This window comes from Magnusiomyces paraingens (genome assembly GCF_902498895.1).
Source record: "Magnusiomyces paraingens strain CBS 517.90 genome assembly, contig: contig4, whole genome shotgun sequence".
Classification (NCBI taxonomy): domain Eukaryota; kingdom Fungi; phylum Ascomycota; class Dipodascomycetes; order Dipodascales; family Dipodascaceae; genus Magnusiomyces; species Magnusiomyces paraingens.
In genome coordinates, this window is record NW_022474070.1 from 1,724,694 (window position 1) to 1,742,819 (window position 18,126).

At 32.4% G+C, this 18,126-nt stretch overlaps 9 protein-coding genes across 9 annotated transcripts; all 9 read right to left on the reverse strand.

Moving 5' to 3' along the window:
- Window positions 1–490: 490 nt before the first annotated feature.
- On the reverse strand, window positions 491–1,129 carry SAPINGB_P005316 (uncharacterized protein; the record flags this gene model as incomplete). Its single annotated transcript, XM_032000030.1, has 1 exon — window positions 491–1,129. The coding sequence occupies one exon, from the start codon at window positions 1,127–1,129 to the stop codon at window positions 491–493; it is 639 nt and encodes a 212-aa protein (XP_031855921.1).
- Window positions 1,130–1,741: 612 nt separating this feature from the next.
- Window positions 1,742–2,556, reverse strand: SAPINGB_P005317 (uncharacterized protein; the record flags this gene model as incomplete). The annotated part of the gene is made up of 2 exons (XM_032000031.1): window positions 1,742–1,780; window positions 1,849–2,556. The coding sequence occupies 2 exons, from the start codon at window positions 2,554–2,556 to the stop codon at window positions 1,742–1,744; spliced, it is 747 nt and encodes a 248-aa protein (XP_031855922.1).
- Window positions 2,557–3,359: 803 nt separating this feature from the next.
- Window positions 3,360–4,358, reverse strand: SAPINGB_P005318 (uncharacterized protein; the record flags this gene model as incomplete). The annotated part of the gene is made up of 1 exon (XM_032000032.1): window positions 3,360–4,358. The coding sequence occupies one exon, from the start codon at window positions 4,356–4,358 to the stop codon at window positions 3,360–3,362; it is 999 nt and encodes a 332-aa protein (XP_031855923.1).
- Window positions 4,359–6,670: 2,312 nt separating this feature from the next.
- SAPINGB_P005319 (uncharacterized protein) lies at window positions 6,671–7,606 on the reverse strand (the record flags this gene model as incomplete). The annotated part of the gene is made up of 1 exon (XM_032000033.1): window positions 6,671–7,606. The coding sequence occupies one exon, from the start codon at window positions 7,604–7,606 to the stop codon at window positions 6,671–6,673; it is 936 nt and encodes a 311-aa protein (XP_031855924.1).
- A 953-nt stretch (window positions 7,607–8,559) lies between these two features.
- On the reverse strand, window positions 8,560–9,216 carry SAPINGB_P005320 (uncharacterized protein; the record flags this gene model as incomplete). Its single annotated transcript, XM_032000034.1, has 2 exons — window positions 8,560–8,758; window positions 8,882–9,216. 2 exons carry the CDS (start codon window positions 9,214–9,216, stop codon window positions 8,560–8,562), a joined length of 534 nt encoding a protein of 177 aa, XP_031855925.1.
- A 440-nt stretch (window positions 9,217–9,656) lies between these two features.
- On the reverse strand, window positions 9,657–11,165 carry SAPINGB_P005321 (uncharacterized protein; the record flags this gene model as incomplete). Its single annotated transcript, XM_032000035.1, has 1 exon — window positions 9,657–11,165. The coding sequence occupies one exon, from the start codon at window positions 11,163–11,165 to the stop codon at window positions 9,657–9,659; it is 1,509 nt and encodes a 502-aa protein (XP_031855926.1).
- Window positions 11,166–13,023: 1,858 nt separating this feature from the next.
- On the reverse strand, window positions 13,024–14,004 carry SAPINGB_P005322 (uncharacterized protein; the record flags this gene model as incomplete). Its single annotated transcript, XM_032000036.1, has 1 exon — window positions 13,024–14,004. One exon carries the CDS (start codon window positions 14,002–14,004, stop codon window positions 13,024–13,026), a length of 981 nt encoding a protein of 326 aa, XP_031855927.1.
- Window positions 14,005–15,378: 1,374 nt separating this feature from the next.
- On the reverse strand, window positions 15,379–16,030 carry SAPINGB_P005323 (uncharacterized protein; the record flags this gene model as incomplete). Its single annotated transcript, XM_032000037.1, has 2 exons — window positions 15,379–15,577; window positions 15,696–16,030. The coding sequence occupies 2 exons, from the start codon at window positions 16,028–16,030 to the stop codon at window positions 15,379–15,381; spliced, it is 534 nt and encodes a 177-aa protein (XP_031855928.1).
- A 437-nt stretch (window positions 16,031–16,467) lies between these two features.
- Window positions 16,468–17,976, reverse strand: SAPINGB_P005324 (uncharacterized protein; the record flags this gene model as incomplete). The annotated part of the gene is made up of 1 exon (XM_032000038.1): window positions 16,468–17,976. The coding sequence occupies one exon, from the start codon at window positions 17,974–17,976 to the stop codon at window positions 16,468–16,470; it is 1,509 nt and encodes a 502-aa protein (XP_031855929.1).
- Window positions 17,977–18,126: the final 150 nt, after the last annotated feature.

Genomic DNA, 18,126 nt, shown 5'->3' on the forward strand with positions numbered 1-18,126 from the left:
CTAGCAATCACCTTTTACTAATTTTTGATGCTTGAAATTTTAACCAACTTTACATTACTAGTCCTAAAAAAACAATTATACTAGTAACATTACTATCTAACTACTCTAAAAACAGGTTTTTTCATGGTGGTAGTGCTTGAATACAAAAAGAGAGAAACTATATATTACACATATTTCCTAATAAGGTAAACTGTACTCGAACGTCTCTTACCACAAACCATCAATAATTATGTGGAAATCAATAGAATATATCAAAATTCTTCTTCATAAATAAATAAAAAAAATTCCATTGTTGCATTAAAAAAAAAACTTCAAAATTATGTACAAGATCCAATTGTTTTTCTTTCAAAAAAAAAAAAATAGCAGATATGACACAATTACTAGGCAACTCAGTTCCCCTGCCATTTCCAATCTTTTTTTTATCAAAAACAAAATTTTTATTTCATTATTTCATTACTTTCATCAATCATCAAAAATATATTTAAAATTATCAAAACTCAGACTCTTCAAATAAAATGTGGCTTGCCACAATCTGCGTCGCAATGTCAGCTAACCCGTAGATCAGCTTCTCTTCATCAAACCCAAGCCCACTATCATCGCTAGCGCTAGCAACGGCTTGGGGTTCTGCTGTAGCCATCCCTCTAGCTGCTCCCTGGGCACTGGACTCAGCTTCGTCAGCTTCATGATTTTCTTTCATAGCCTCAGCTTGATCCTTTTTAAATTGTTTCTCCATTCTTTCTTGCTTCAACCTGGCAATGTTGCTTTTTGACCGGTATACTGACCGGTCACCTGAATTTTTATGAAGCTTGAGCCCACGCTTACATATTCTGTTCAACTTCTTTGTTTGAGATGGGTGTACAATAGCTTCATGAGCCAAAATGTCGGCTGTCTTGCTACCGATATCCTCCTCGTTACCCACAATGTACTCGTCTACACTGCCGACATCGGACAATGTATCAACTCCCTCGTCAACATCCCCTGACTCTGGGGAGGTGGGAGGAGTGTCGGAGTCCCGAGGAGAAAACTCGCCGCAAGAAGTGCTGGACTCAGCAGAAGAAAAATAGGAGGAGGGGCACACAGGAGTGAAATCCTCACACTCATTAAGAGTAGATTTGTTGGGGAAAGTCATATTAAGAAGTGATTGCTTGGGGTGTAGGGTTTATAACCAGGAAAGAAAAAAACCAAAGCAAAGAAAAGCAGTAGGTGAAGCAAATAAAAGGCAGTTACTTAAAAGTTAGAATGAATAGAAGACTAAAAGAAAACAAGAGATCTAAGGAAATTGCCATCATTTTATACTTAAAGAAAGAAAAACAGTATCGACTTGAAAAGCTGAGGTTTCTCCAGGCTTGCATGAAGTTGGGTTCATTCTCAAAACGGTGTATGCAATAATAAAAAAAATACCAGTTTTAATAACACCCCAGATCTATGTAATCTTTTTTTATAGCTTCTATTTGAATTTGTATTAATTTAATTAACCAATTGATCAATTTTTTTAGTATATGTTCTCAAATTATACTTGATCCGTTGACTCAGTTTCTTTTGAATTCATATTTATCTATCTACTTTTAAAAACTCTAATTTTTTTTTCAAGTACCTAAAATATCTGGTTTCTTCCTCCAATTCATTAGTCTTGATTCTAATATATCTATCTACTTCCACAAAAATATGATTTACTCTATTAAAGACCGTCAAGTATGACTCCCCAAACAAACCCTGATTAACTTCTTCCTGGCAAATAGTATTAAGACACTCCAAGTAAAACATCCATTTCAACCCCCATCTAATTTTTGATTTGTAAGTTTTTGATTTGTTTATCATTCCATTTAAGTGCCTTTGTAATTTCATAACGTCACTAAATTGCGATTTGACCTTAAGCGCTTCTATTTCTTTAGCAAGTTGAAGATAATTAGAGCTGTTAGAATCAAGGTAGTAGGGATGATAGCTAAAAAGCTCATCGGTTTGAGTTACAAAATTTTTAAGTTTCTTATTGAAACTAATAGCGGATTCATCTGCCAAACGTAGACTCTTTTTTAGTTCTCTTTCAAACTTGGATGCAGTAATAAACCTAGAGAAATGAAAGCTGTAAACAGAACTTGGCAAGTTAGAACTTTTTACATCTAGCTCAGCAGTAAGAGTAGAAAAATTGAAATTTTTGGATCCAATAGTTGAAGAGTTGATAATAGGCTTGCCGAATTTTAAATGTTGTGCAACGTGAGGTGGAGTAGTAGCTTCTGGAATAGTGCCAAAATCATGATAGTCCAAAGAAGTAGCAAAAAACGTAAAGGTTGAAGAAATCAGATATTGATCTTGGTTAAAGGAATTAAAGGTTTCTGGGGTATTAAATACATCTTTTTGAACTAAATATTTCGTTGGACCAAAAATTTGAGCACCAGCCTGTGGTTCTGGTGTTCCTGAAGAGGCTTGATTTTGTGATAGTACCAGCTCTGGTAACGGCTCAACAAAGTAGTTGACCAAAGAAGCATCAGCTGGAATATTCAAGGCTTCATTATTGATATTCTTGGAGAGATTTGCCAAATAAACTGTAGAAGTGGCCATGGTGCAAAGTAAAATTAATAAAATGGGGAGTTGGCAAAGAAAGGAGGATAAAAATTAGAAAATAAAATAAACACAGTGCCAAGTCAGGAAAAAAATTGTGAATAACAAATATAAAGTAACCATAATTACTTTTAGCAAAATAAGCCAATTTCTACAAGGAAAAAATAAAACCGGTTAGAAAATAATATTTTTTTTTAATTTTTTTTAATTTTTTTTAATTTTTTTTAATTTTTTTAATTTTATTTATTATTATTTATTTATTTATTAAAATTCACTTAACTATTTTTTTACGTTAATTGACCTCTTGCATTCCTTTGAAATAAACATAACTCCTTGAAGCCTCCTCCATCTCGTTCGTCTTGATGGAAATTTCTTTATCAACCTCCACAAAAAGTTGGTTGATGGTTTTATAAGCAGTAATATAAGAAGGCCCAAACAATCCTTGCTTACGTTCTCTATGGCAAATAGAGTTTAGACGCTCCAAGTAAAATATCCACTTCAATGCCCACTCAAGCTTGGCTTTGTAAGTCCTTGACTTGGCTACTCTTTCTTTCAACTTGTTTTGCAAGTTAATAATTTTAGTTGGAAGTGACTTTCCAATAAAGGAATCAATTTCATCACAAAGTTTCTTATGGGCCGGGCTATTTAGAACCAGGTAAGAATGGTGGTAACTAAAGACCTGAAGTTGGTCTGTGACGAATTTCTTGAGCTTTATATCAAACTCCTTTGCAGATTCGCCTGGTCTTCTAATACTTCTTTTCAGTTCTCTTTCAAAGTTGGAAAATGTGGTGAACCGAGAGAAGTTAAAATTGTAAGTGGAGGTTTCCCAGGGTGCAAATAGGAATGAAATTTTGAGTAAAAGAGGAAAAGCTAAAATCAACTTGTTTTTGTGGAAACATTTGAGCTACAACACTAGTGGGGGTGGTGGACACAGGGATGACATTGTTTTCAGTAAGAGAGGTTTCCTGTTCTGACATTGTATTTTCAAATATTTCCTGAGTAATGAGTTGAGTAGGTGACTCAACAATAAGTTCAGCAACGGGTTGTGGTTCTGGGAAAGTAATAGGAACCATGGGCTGAGCTACGGGAGTAGTTTCAGAGATGTAGGAAACCGCTGTAGACTGATCTATGGGTTCTACAATAGTAGTAGAATCCAGGGTCTGGTTATTGACCAAAGGAATTGTGAATTCTTCTAGAATAGGGAAATTCAGCATTTCTGAATTATTGGGTAAATAGAAATTTTGGAGAAAATCATCAGGAAGTTCTGTTTGTAAGTTATCAGAAAAGTCAGCAGAAGTAGAGCCAAAAGGTTGGAAAAAATTAATATCATTAAAAGGGATATTATCAATAACAGCAATAGGTTGTTGAATCTGTTGAGGTTCTTCAGTTGGCTCCTGATTATGTGAAATATTCTGATGGATTTCAGTATAGATTTCTTTTAAGGGATCTGTTGGTCCAACTTGCTGGGGAGAAGAAGACACTGACATTATAGGCGAGATGTAGATGGGATCAGGAGATTCGCCTGGAGTGGTCTTTTCAGACTCAGGTTGAGCCGGAGCCATGAGCTGTTCAAAATTGTTTTGAGTTCCCAACAAAGTAAACGGGTCATTAAATTGGGCTTGGTCGATAGGCCCATCTGTGGCAACAATAGTACCGGAAGAAGCAGTAGAATCCGTTACAGATACAGGATTAGGAGAATCCATAGTAGAGAAAACCCTTGAAATGTCAAACTCTCCAGATTGACCAAACATCTGTTCATCAAAATTGATATTTTGAAATTGATAAGTAGATTGGTTTGTCATTGTTAAATAATAGCAAAGTTTTAAGTAAAGTAAACAAGCAAGAAAAAAAAGATCGAAAGAAGAATAAAAACTAAAGACCAAGAATTAAGAAATTAAAGGAATCCAATGACTTTATATAGACAATTGGGTTCAATTGAATAGAAGAAGCAAATATATTAGATTGATGCTTGATAACTGAGGATTCTATTGAAATGATTAAGAAAAGTAGTTGGATTACAGTCTTATTTATATTTTAATTTGAAAATCCGTTTTTTGAAAACATACAAACAAATTTCAATTGCATTGAATACGTGAATACCAAATTTATGTAAATATCAATATCAATATCAATGCTATTGTTTGTTCTTCTTTTATCTTTTTTGAAGCAAACCGTTGATTCAATATGGTCTGGTTTTTTCAAAAACCAGTCGGTAGGGCTGTTGCATGAAATCCAGTTTTGACATTTATTTTTTTAATTGTTGCAAAATCGGATCCGATTTCCCGAAAAAACAAATAAAGTTTGCATAAACCATCTAAGGTACACCAAACCACCAGCTTAACTGACCTCGGAAAAAGCAACTTAACTTTTTCCCCAGGTTTTCAACGCTCTACATTAAAGCTCTTCATATCCACCAAAATCTAAACTTTGATTTTAAGCCGGAACTAGAAAAAAAGGGCGATTTTTTAATACTATATCCTTCATGGTATGAGTTTTTAAATAACCCAGATTTCATAGTTTTTTCTATCAAAAATAGTTTAAAGGAATGCTCCAAAACAGCGAAAAAGACGGTAGGATATTTTTAGTTTAAGCAACATAACTATATAATCAAAAGGATAATGAAAACTATGCTTAATTATAAATGCTTTAGCCTATATATAGTTTGCTTTTATAGATTCCAAGTGTAAATACCGTAAAACAGACAGTTCATTCAATGCTCTACATGAATTAAAAGGCTTAGATATAACCATTTTTAAAGAATTGGTTTGTCGATTATACTTCTAAGTAATTCGTATCATAAATAAAACGTGGCAGTTAGGGTTTATTAAAGAAATTTCTGGAATGTTGTTTTGGAAAATTAATTTCTTTGGCTACTTTTCTTTTGTTCCATGTGCCTTCTTTCTTTTATGAAAAATGTTTAATTCTATCTCTGTTTAGTGTTAATTTTATTATTTAGAACTTTTTTTTTATAGTTCTATATATTTTTCATGTTTGATTCAGCTGCTTCGCTTTTTGTTGTGGACCATTGTTATTAACAGCCACGTCATGTCGGTTCCTTTTTGGGGACAGAAACCGTTGAAGCTAAAATTATCAACATCCTTGACTGGCGAGTATTGCCGAAAACTCAGCCCTGAAAATATTTTCTCAATGAGAAGTGCGTTGGGTAATTACCTAAGATCTATAAAAGTGGAGACTTTAAATTTGAATCAAAGTAAGCATTTCTACGTCCTTGTATATTCAAGCACTAGCATTTTATTCTCATATTTATGGTTCATTCGCTAATTACCTCGATTAAAACTTCAGGAACATGATTAGTAAGAACCCTTATTGGTTTAGCAGAATCCTTAATATAGTTGATGCTATATTTCAATAATTTATGTTGATATTAAATATGAACCCAACAGTTCAAGTGTGGCGGAGTAGCTTCTTGAATTTCAAAACTTTTAAAGAAAATAAATATTAAAAAAATATAGTTTATTTACAAAATAATTATCACTTTGATTTTACAAACCCTTGTTAATTTAATAGCAAGTTAGAGTGGTTTAAATTTGCATTAATTTACTGATTCCTATCAGAAAAAATTGATGTTATGCAGTGCTAAATTATCATTCCTTTTTCCTATAGACTTTATAACATCTTCAAAGGTAACGCTTGTTTTTAGAAATTGTTTCTTGTTCTTGCTAACATTTCATCTTTAAGCCTAAGTAATTCCTTTCTGTCTTTTTTACTCCTTTCAATGTGGTTAAATATTGACCAATCTATAGATATAAACAATGTATCAATTGTAAGAAAAGCTTCTTTAAATGAATCACCGGGTGCCATTAGTTCGATTTCATTAGAGCAAATTTCATTTAGTCTATTATAATAATAAATCCATTTAAAACCCCATTCTAAATTTGCCATGTATGTCCGAGATGTTTTAATCATATTGTTGTAGTATATTCTCATTTGTCTATAATATCCAATATCAACATCTTCCATATCAACATCTAAATGACCTATGAGACCGTCTTCTAAATATACATTTGGGTCCAAGTAAGTGTAATGAAAATCAAATTTAAACAGCTCAAGCATGGCGAAGTTAAATACTGCTCGATCAAACGAGCTCTCGGTTTCACCCAGGATACAGTAACCCAGGTTTGATTTCCTTTTCAAATTCTTGAAGTGCAGGATATTTTGTAAATTTAACTTGAAAAGGAGATACACTAGGAGTTCCATAGGGATACCACTCAACGCAATCAAGAGTAGTTTTACTTGTAAAATGCTTATAGGAAGTGAAATTCATAAAAAGTAAATGCTTCCCTGCTTTATAGTTGTCGTAGGGGTCTCTTTTCATTAATGGATCAATATCATTAGTAATGAGAGCACCCAAAGGTGTATCTGTCCGTTGCTGACCAGTTACATTTCTGAGATTCAAGGGAATCGTTTCGCTCGACAACTGAGATACCACATTTATTTGAGGAGCAATCTGGTTTGGATCATCCTGGTGTCTGGTAAGAACATTGTTTAAATAATTTCCGTGTGATGGTGCTATTTGTTGGACTGTATAGTAACTTTCTTGCTGACTCAAATTGACACCATTTTGGCGAAAATCTACTTCATCATACTCATTTTCAAGAACGTTGGCCAAAGAACCATTAGATGCCGCTGTTCTCAGTTGGTTGATATTGCTGTTTTGAAAATATAACATTTGTTGGGAGTTGATATTATGCTCATTCACAAAAGCGTTTGGTTGCGGATAGTAGATGTTAGCCTGGGCCAAATGATTTTGATTATAAACAGGATTTCTGACAACTGGATTTCTGTGAGAGTTGGGATTTTGCACGTTAATAAGTGTTATTGGAGATATTATGTGACTTTGTGAATTGCCAGCCATAGCTGTTTGCTGTTGAATATAGGTATTATATTGAACCTGCAAGCCTTGTGAATAGTTATGATTTTCTGGTAAATTAAGCTGTGTTAAATTATTTACTCTAGAATCACCATATTTAGATGTGCCTCCTGTTCCACTGGATCTTTGTGTTCTGGGATTATCACTTGTGAACTCCATTTGAATAGAGTAAGGTATATTTCTAGGCTGCGTCATTAAAGCAAAAGGAAATATAATTGAATTTTCTGTAAAATTTAAATTGAAACAACTGTTTACTGTTTAAGAAACAATGTGTAAAATTATTTACATATTATCTTATCATTACTTTTCTATTGTACCATTGCTGCAGCGTTAATATTATATCTGTGTCTTTTTGGTAAATCCATTAAAATACTTTGTACTACATTATAATAAAACTAGGTCTTAATCATTAGAAAATTAAAATATCTGCTTATTATAGACCAAACTAATTATTTTAGAAAAGGCTTAAATTATAAGGAAAGGTTTTAAAGATCCAACAAGATCTTGGGTTGTTTAACAATGCTGAGCGATAGATTTTCTACAAAATTAAATATTACTTTGTGGTCTTTGACAAAAATTTTAAAGTGACTTAAAATTCATTTAGTTTTTAATATAAAAGACTATAGCTACATGACATAGAATCACATATTTCTATGAGTATCTAGTGGCTTTAAATATGAGGCGCTCAATCGATTATTTGAAAGCTCTCTTCAGCCATCTCAAATATGAACTTAATTAGTATATTATTTTTCCACTGCCAGTAGTATCAGCTGCATTTGGACAAGTCAGTATTTTTGGTTGTGTTAGTGAAGAAAAAATGAAAAGGATTTTATTTCCTAATTAGGAAATTTACATACAAAACGTCCTTACTCCAAGGCCACATCATGTGGAAGAATATAGAATATATAGAAATAATTACAATCATTTAGAACAATTTCTTATAGCATATTTAATATATTTAATGCTATTTTTTCAAATAAACACTATTTTAATTAAAAAAAAAGGGTAAGTCGACCCCCTGTTAGGCTTATTTAATCAAAGTATAATTTTAAAAAAAATCATTACTATAAGGAACAACTACTATCAATACTAAATGTATCTAATTAATTTAATTATTGGAATTGAGACTCTTCATAAAGAATTTGATTTGCAACGACTAGAGTTGCAATATCCTGCAGTAGTTCTTCAACACCCTCTGGATCTTCCAGGTATTCTAAATATTCCAGTTTATTCAAAATTCGAGCCTTCCTTTTAATTTCTTCTTCTGAATCTTCATAAAAGTCAATGGTATGACAATATTCTCCCTCTCCTCTAATAAATAAGACTTTTTTAGGAGGCATGGTAATTGAAATTTTTTTTTTTTACTAGATCTTTTTTTTTTGAAGTACTGAATAATGGACTGAATTTCTGTAAAGTTCAAGACCTTTGACACACAAATAATTCAATGAATTGGTCTGTGAGCAATGTGGCTGAGCAATTCCTGTTAGAATATTTAAAGTTTTGTTGGCAATGCTTTCTTCTTTTCCAACAATGTACTCGTCGACATCACTAATGTCAGAGAGTTTATCTTCCTCAATATCTGCTTGTCTAGAATTATGAGAAAATTTTATTTTTTCAGAAGAAACACCAATATTTTTAAAGGAAGTAACAGCAGATGTATGTTCCTGAGAAAGGAGATTATAGTTTGTATCTCTTTCTTCAAAAGTTTTAGGACCCAGTTGATCTGAGGATTCAAGATGATCAACAGAACTTTGATCAGATAAAGCCATTATTAAGGATATTGTACCTGGTTTGTGACAAAATTAATTGAGTAAATTTATCAGCTAAAATATAAAAAAAAAATTAAAGAAAACAGCTTTCTTTTATATTAAAAATTTTGTATAATTTCTGTGTTTTTCTATTTATATTTGGAATTAATGAGGTTTAGAGTAAATGAAAAATAATGTTACCTGAATACCACAGCTGAAAATATACTAGCAACATCCACTCATTCAAAGAAGAATCCAGCTTTTAGACTTAAGTTATATCTCAATTTTTTCTATAGTTGTAAGTACTTTGAATTTTTTGTAATTGACAAAACTCATTTAAAATGAATTGAAAAATAAAGAGACCAATTTATTTACCTTTATTTTGCCTTTGAATATTTGTAATCACTTCAACGAAATTTTATTAAAAAATTATATATTTTATTTTAACTAATTACTTTAATTTACGCTACAGCTACTACTAATTTGTAATAATCAAAAGTTCTTGTGACCTCCTCCATCTCATTTGTTTTGATAAAAATTTCTTTATCAACCTCCACAAAAAGTTGGTTGATGGTTTTATAAGCAGTAATATAAGAAGGCCCAAACAATCCTTGCTTACGTTCTCTATGGCAAATAGAGTTTAGACGCTCCAAGTAAAATATCCACTTCAATGCCCACTCAAGCTTGGCTTTGTAAGTCCTTGACTTGGCTACTCTTTCTTTCAACTTGTTTTGCAAGTTAATAATTTTAGTTGGAAGTGACTTTCCAATAAAGGAATCAATTTCATCACAAAGTTTCTTATGGGCCGGGCTATTTAGAACCAGGTAAGAATGGTGGTAACTAAAGACCTGAAGTTGGTCTGTGACGAATTTCTTGAGCTTTATATCAAACTCCTTTGCAGATTCGCCTGGTCTTCTAATACTTCTTTTCAGTTCTCTTTCAAAGTTGGAAAATGTGGTGAACCGAGAGAAGTTAAAATTGTAAGTGGAGGTTTCCAGGGTGCAAATAGGAATGAAATTTTGAGTAAAAGAGGAAAAGCTAAAATCAACTTGTTTTTGTGGAAACATTTGAGCTACAACACTAGTGGGGGTGGTGGACACAGGGATGACATTGTTTTCAGTAAGAGAGGTTTCCTGTTCTGACATTGTATTTTCAAATATTTCCTGAGTAATGAGTTGAGTAGGTGACTCAACAATAAGTTCAGCAACGGGTTGTGGTTCTGGGAAAGTAATAGGAACCATGGGCTGAGCTACGGGAGTAGTTTCAGAGATGTAGGAAACCGCTGTAGACTGATCTATGGGTTCTACAATAGTAGTAGAATCCAGGGTCTGGTTATTGACCAAAGGAATTGTGAATTCTTCTAGAATAGGGAAATTCAGCATTTCTGAATTATTGGGTAAATAGAAATTTTGGAGAAAATCATCAGGAAGTTCTGTTTGTAAGTTATCAGAAAAGTCAGCAGAAGTAGAGCCAAAAGGTTGGAAAAAATTAATATCATTAAAAGGGATATTATCAATAACAGCAATAGGTTGTTGAATCTGTTGAGGTTCTTCAGTTGGCTCCTGATTATGTGAAATATTCTGATGGATTTCAGTATAGATTTCTTTTAAGGGATCTGTTGGTCCAACTTGCTGGGGAGAAGAAGACACTGACATTATAGGCGAGATGTAGATGGGATCAGGAGATTCGCCTGGAGTGGTCTTTTCAGACTCAGGTTGAGCCGGAGCCATGAGCTGTTCAAAATTGTTTTGAGTTCCCAACAAAGTAAACGGGTCATTAAATTGGGCTTGGTCGATAGGCCCATCTGTGGCAACAATAGTACCGGAAGAAGCAGTAGAATCCGTTACAGATACAGGATTAGGAGAATCCATAGTAGAGAAAACCCTTGAAATGTCAAACTCTCCAGATTGACCAAACATCTGTTCATCAAAATTGATATTTTGAAATTGATAAGTAGATTGGTTTGTCATTGTTAAATAATAGCAAAGTTTTAAGTAAAGTAAACAAGCAAGAAAAAAAGATCGAAAGAAGAATAAAAAACTAAAGACCAAGAATTAAGAAATTAAAGGAATCCAATGACTTTATATAGACAATTGGGTTCAATTGAATAGAAGAAGCAAATATATTAGATTGATGCTTGATAACTGAGGATTCTATTGAAATGATTAAGAAAAGTAGTTGGATTACAGTCTTATTTATATTTTAATTTGAAAATCCGTTTTTTGAAAACATACAAACAAATTTCAATTGCATTGAATACGTGAATACCAAATTTATGTAAATATCAATATCAATATCAATGCTATTGTTTGTTCTTCTTTTATCTTTTTTGAAGCAAACCGTTGATTCAATATGGTCTGGTTTTTTCAAAAACCAGTCGGTAGGGCTGTTGCATGAAATCCAGTTTTGACATTTATTTTTTTAATTGTTGCAAAATCGGATCCGATTTCCCGAAAAAACAAATAAAGTTTGCATAAACCATCTAAGGTACACCAAACCACCAGCTTAACTGACCTCGGAAAAAGCAACTTAACTTTTTCCCCAGGTTTTCAACGCTCTACATTAAAGCTCTTCATATCCACCAAAATCTAAACTTTGATTTTAAGCCGGAACTAGAAAAAAAGGGCGATTTTTTAATACTATATCCTTCATGGTATGAGTTTTTAAATAACCCAGATTTCATAGTTTTTTCTATCAAAAATAGTTTAAAGGAATGCTCCAAAACAGCGAAAAAAGACGGTAGGATATTTTTAGTTTAAGCAACATAACTATATAATCAAAAGGATAATGAAAACTATGCTTAATTATAAATGCTTTAGCCTATATATAGTTTGCTTTTATAGATTCCAAGTGTAAATACCGTAAAACAGACAGTTCATTCAATGCTCTACATGAATTAAAAGGCTTAGATATAACCATTTTTAAAGAATTGGTTTGTCGATTATACTTCTAAGTAATTCGTATCATAAATAAAACGTGGCAGTTAGGGTTTATTAAAGAAATTTCTGGAATGTTGTTTTGGAAAATTAATTTCTTTGGCTACTTTTCTTTTGTTCCATGTGCCTTCTTTCTTTTATGAAAAATGTTTAATTCTATCTCTGTTTAGTGTTAATTTTATTATTTAGAACTTTTTTTTTATAGTTCTATATATTTTTCATGTTTGATTCAGCTGCTTCGCTTTTTTGTTGTGGACCATTGTTATTAACAGCCACGTCATGTCGGTTCCTTTTTGGGGACAGAAACCGTTGAAGCTAAAATTATCAACATCCTTGACTGGCGAGTATTGCCGAAAACTCAGCCCTGAAAATATTTTCTCAATGAGAAGTGCGTTGGGTAATTACCTAAGATCTATAAAAGTGGAGACTTTAAATTTGAATCAAAGTAAGCATTTCTACGTCCTTGTATATTCAAGCACTAGCATTTTATTCTCATATTTATGGTTCATTCGCTAATTACCTCGATTAAAACTTCAGGAACATGATTAGTAAGAACCCTTATTGGTTTAGCAGAATCCTTAATATAGTTGATGCTATATTTCAATAATTTATGTTGATATTAAATATGAACCCAACAGTTCAAGTGTGGCGGAGTAGCTTCTTGAATTTCAAAACTTTTAAAGAAAATAAATATTAAAAAAATATAGTTTATTTACAAAATAATTATCACTTTGATTTTACAAACCCTTGTTAATTTAATAGCAAGTTAGAGTGGTTTAAATTTGCATTAATTTACTGATTCCTATCAGAAAAAATTGATGTTATGCAGTGCTAAATTATCATTCCTTTTTTCCTATAGACTTTATAACATCTTCAAAGGTAACGCTTGTTTTTAGAAATTGTTTCTTGTTCTTGCTAACATTTCATCTTTAAGCCTAAGTAATTCCTTTCTGTCTTTTTTACTCCTTTCAATGTGGTTAAATATTGACCAATCTATAGATATAAACAATGTATCAATTGTAAGAAAAGCTTCTTTAAATGAATCACCGGGTGCCATTAGTTCGATTTCATTAGAGCAAATTTCATTTAGTCTATTATAATAATAAATCCATTTAAAACCCCATTCTAAATTTGCCATGTATGTCCGAGATGTTTTAATCATATTGTTGTAGTATATTCTCATTTGTCTATAATATCCAATATCAACATCTTCCATATCAACATCTAAATGACCTATGAGACCGTCTTCTAAATATACATTTGGGTCCAAGTAAGTGTAATGAAAATCAAATTTAAACAGCTCAAGCATGGCGAAGTTAAATACTGCTCGATCAAACGAGCTCTCGGTTTCACCAGGATACAGTAACCCAGGTTTGATTTCCTTTTCAAATTCTTGAAGTGCAGGATATTTTGTAAATTTAACTTGAAAAGGAGATACACTAGGAGTTCCATAGGGATACCACTCAACGCAATCAAGAGTAGTTTTACTTGTAAAATGCTTATAGGAAGTGAAATTCATAAAAAGTAAATGCTTCCCTGCTTTATAGTTGTCGTAGGGGTCTCTTTTCATTAATGGATCAATATCATTAGTAATGAGAGCACCCAAAGGTGTATCTGTCCGTTGCTGACCAGTTACATTTCTGAGATTCAAGGGAATCGTTTCGCTCGACAACTGAGATACCACATTTATTTGAGGAGCAATCTGGTTTGGATCATCCTGGTGTCTGGTAAGAACATTGTTTAAATAATTTCCGTGTGATGGTGCTATTTGTTGGACTGTATAGTAACTTTCTTGCTGACTCAAATTGACACCATTTTGGCGAAAATCTACTTCATCATACTCATTTTTCAAGAACGTTGGCCAAAGAACCATTAGATGCCGCTGTTCTCAGTTGGTTGATATTGCTGTTTTGAAAATATAACATTTGTTGGGAGTTGATATTATGCTCATTCACAAAAGCGTTTGGTTGCGGATAGTAGATGTTAGCCTGGGCCAAATGATTTTGATTATAAACAGGATTTCTGACAACTGGATTTCTGTGAGAGTTGGGATTTTGCACGTTAATAAGTGTTATTGGAGATATTATGTGACTTTGTGAATTGCCAGCCATAGCTGTTTGCTGTTGAATATAGGTATTATATTGAACCTGCAAGCCTTGTGAATAGTTATGATTTTCTGGTAAATTAAGCTGTGTTAAATTATTTACTCTAGAATCACCATATTTAGATGTGCCTCCTGTTCCACTGGATCTTTGTGTTCTGGGATTATCACTTGTGAACTCCATTTGAATAGAGTAAGGTATATTTCTAGGCTGCGTCATTAAAGCAAAAAGGAAATATAATTGAATTTTCTGTAAAATTTAAATTGAAACAACTGTTTACTGTTTAAGAAACAATGTGTAAAATTATTTACATATTATCTTATCATTACTTTTCTATTGTACCATTGCTGCAGCGTTAATATTATATCTGTGTCTTTTTGGTAAATCCATTAAAATACTTTGTACTACATTATAATAAAACTAGGTCTTAATCATTAGAAAATTAAAATATCTGCTTATTATAGACCAAACTAATTATTTTAGAAAAGGCTTAAATTATAAGGAAAGGTTTTAAAGATCCAACAAGATCTTGGGTTGTTTAACAATGCTGAGCGATAGATTTTCTACAAAATTAAATATTACTTTGTGGTCTTTGACAAAAATTTTAAAGTGACTTAAAATTCATTTAGTTTTTAATATAAAAGACTATAGCTACATGACATAGAATCACATATTTCTATGAGTATCTAGTGGCTTTAAATATGAGGCGCTCAATCGATTATTTGAAAGCTCTCTTCAGCCATCTCAAATATGAACTTAATTAGTATATTATTTTTCCACTGCCAGTAGTATCAGCTGCATTTGGACAAGTCAGTATTTTTGGTTGTGTTAGTGAAGAAAAAATGAAAAGGATTTTATTTCCTAATTAGGAAATTTACATACAAAACGTCCTTACTCCAAGGCCACATCATGTGGAAGAATATAGAATATATAGAAATAATTACAATCATTTAGAACAATTTCTTATAGCATATTTAATATATTTAATGCTATTTTTTCAAATAAACACTATTTTAATTAAAAAAAAAGGGTAAGTCGACCCCCCCCCCCCCTGTTAGGCTTATTTAATCAAAGTATAATTTTAAAAAAAATCATTACTATAAGGAACAACTACTATCAATACTAAATGTATCTAATTAATTTAATTATTGGAATTGAGACTCTTCATAAAGAATTTGATTTGCAACGACTAGAGTTGCAATATCCTGCAGTAGTTCTTCAACACCCTCTGGATCTTCCAGGTATTCTAAATATTCCAGTTTATTCAAAATTCGAGCCTTCCTTTTAATTTCTTCTTCTGAATCTTCATAAAAGTCAATGGTATGACAATATTCTCCCTCTCCTCTAATAAATAAGACTTTTTTAGGAGGCATGGTAATTGAAATTTTTTTTTAAACTAGATCTTTTTTGAAGTACTGAATAATGGACTGAATTTCTGTAAAGTTCAAGACCTTTGACACACAAATAATTCAATGAATTGGTCTGTGAGCAATGTGGCTGAGCAATTCCTGTTAGAATATTTAAAGTTTTGTTGGCAATGCTTTCTTCTTTTCCAACAATGTACTCGTCGACATCACTAATGTCAGAGAGTTTATCTTCCTCAATATCTGCTTGTCTAGAATTATGAGAAAATTTTATTTTTTCAGAAGAAACACCAATATTTTTAAAGGAAGTAACAGCAGATGTATGTTCCTGAGAAAGGAGATTATAGTTTGTATCTCTTTCTTCAAAAGTTTTAGGACCCAGTTGATCTGAGGATTCAAGATGATCAACAGAACTTTGATCAGATAAAGCCATTATTAAGGATATTGTACCTGGTTTGTGACAAAATTAATTGAGTAAATTTATCAGCTAAAATATAAAAAAATTAAAGAAAACAGCTTTCTTTTATATTAAAAATTTTGTATAATTTCTGTGTTTTTCTATTTATATTTGGAATTAATGAGGTTTAGAGTAAATGAAAAATAATGTTACCTGAATACCACAGCTGAAAATATACTAGCAACATCCACTCATTCAAAGAAGAATCCAGCTTTTAGACTTAAGTTATATCTCAATTTTTTCTATAGTTGTAAGTACTTTGAATTTTTTGTAATTGACAAAAACTCATTTAAATGAATTGAAAAATAAAGAGACCAATTTATTTACCTTTATTTTGCCTTTGAATATTTGTAATCACTTCAACGAAATTTTATTAAAAAATTATATATTTTATTTTAACTAATTACTTTAATTTACGCTACAGCTACTACTAATTTGTAATAATCAAAAGTTCTTGTGACCTCCTCCATCTCATTTGTTTTGATAAAAATTTCTTTATCAACCTCCACAAAAAGTTGGTTGATGGTTTTATAAGCAGTAATATAAGAAGGCCCAAACAATCCTTGCTTACGTTCTCTATGGCAAATAGAGTTTAGACGCTCCAAGTAAAATATCCATTTCAATGCCCACTCAAGCTTGGCTTTGTAAGTCCTTGACTTGGCTACTCTTTCTTTCAACTTGTTTTGCAAGTTAATAATTTTAGTTGGAAGTGACTTTCCAATAAAGGAATCAATTTCATCACAAAGTTTCTTATGGGCCGGGCTATCTAGAACCAGGTAAGAATGGTGGTAACTAAAGACCTGAAGTTGGTCTGTGACGAATTTCTTGAGCTTTATATCAAACTCTTTTGCAGATTCGCCTGGTCTTCTAATACTTCTTTTCAGTTCTCTTTCAAAGTTGGAAAATGTGGTGAACCGAGAGAAGTTAAAATTGTAAGTGGAGGTTTCCAGGGTGCAAATAGGAATGAAATTTTGAGTAAAAGAGGAAAAACTAAAATCAACTTGTTTTTGTGGAAACATTTGAGCAATAACACTAGTGGGGGTGGTGGACACAGGGATGACATTGTTTTCAGTAGGAGAGGTTTCCTGTTCTGACACTGTATTTTCAAATATTTCCTGAGTAATGAGTTGAGTAGGTGACTCAACAATAAGTTCAGCAACGGGTTGTGGTTCGGGGAAAGTAATAGGAACCATGGGCTGAGCTACGGGAGTAGTTTCAGAGATGTAGGAAACCGCTGTAGACTGATCTATGGGTTCTACAATAGTAGTAGAATCCAGGGTTTGGTTATTGACCAAAGGAATTGTGAATTCTTCTAGAATAGGGAAATTCAGCATTTCTGAATTATTGGGTAAATAGAAATTTTGGAGAAAATCATCAGGAAGTTCTGTTTGTAAGTTATCAGAAAAGTCAGCAGGAGTAGAGCCAAAAGGTTGGAAAAAATTAATATCATTAAAAGGGATATTATCAATAACAGCAATAGGTTGTTGAATCTGTTGAGGTTCTTCAGTTGGCTCCTGATTATGTGAAATATTCTGATGGATTTCAGTATAGATTTCTTTTAAGGGATCTGTTGGTCCAACTTGCTGGGGAGAAGAAGACACTGACATTATAGGCGAGATGTAGATGGGATCAGGGGACTCGCCTGGAGTGGTCTTTTCAGACTCAGGTTGAGCCGGAGCCATGAGCTGTTCAAAATTGTCTTGAGTTCCCAACAAAGTAAACGGGTCATTAAATTGGGCTTGGTCGATAGGCCCATCTGTGGCAACAATAGTACCGGAAGAAGCAGTAGAATCCGTTACAGATACAGGATTAGGAGAATCCATAGTAGAGAAAACCCTTGAAATGTCAAACTCTCCAGATTGACCAAACATCTGTTCATCAAAATTGATATTTTGAAATTGATAAGTAGATTGGTTTGTCATTGTTAAATAATAGCAAAGTTTTAAGTAAAGTAAACAAGCAAGAAAAAAAGATCGAAAGAAGAATAAAAAACTAAAGACCAAGAATTAAGAAATTAAAGGAATCCAATGACTTTATATAGACAATTGGGTTCAATTGAATAGAAGAAGCAA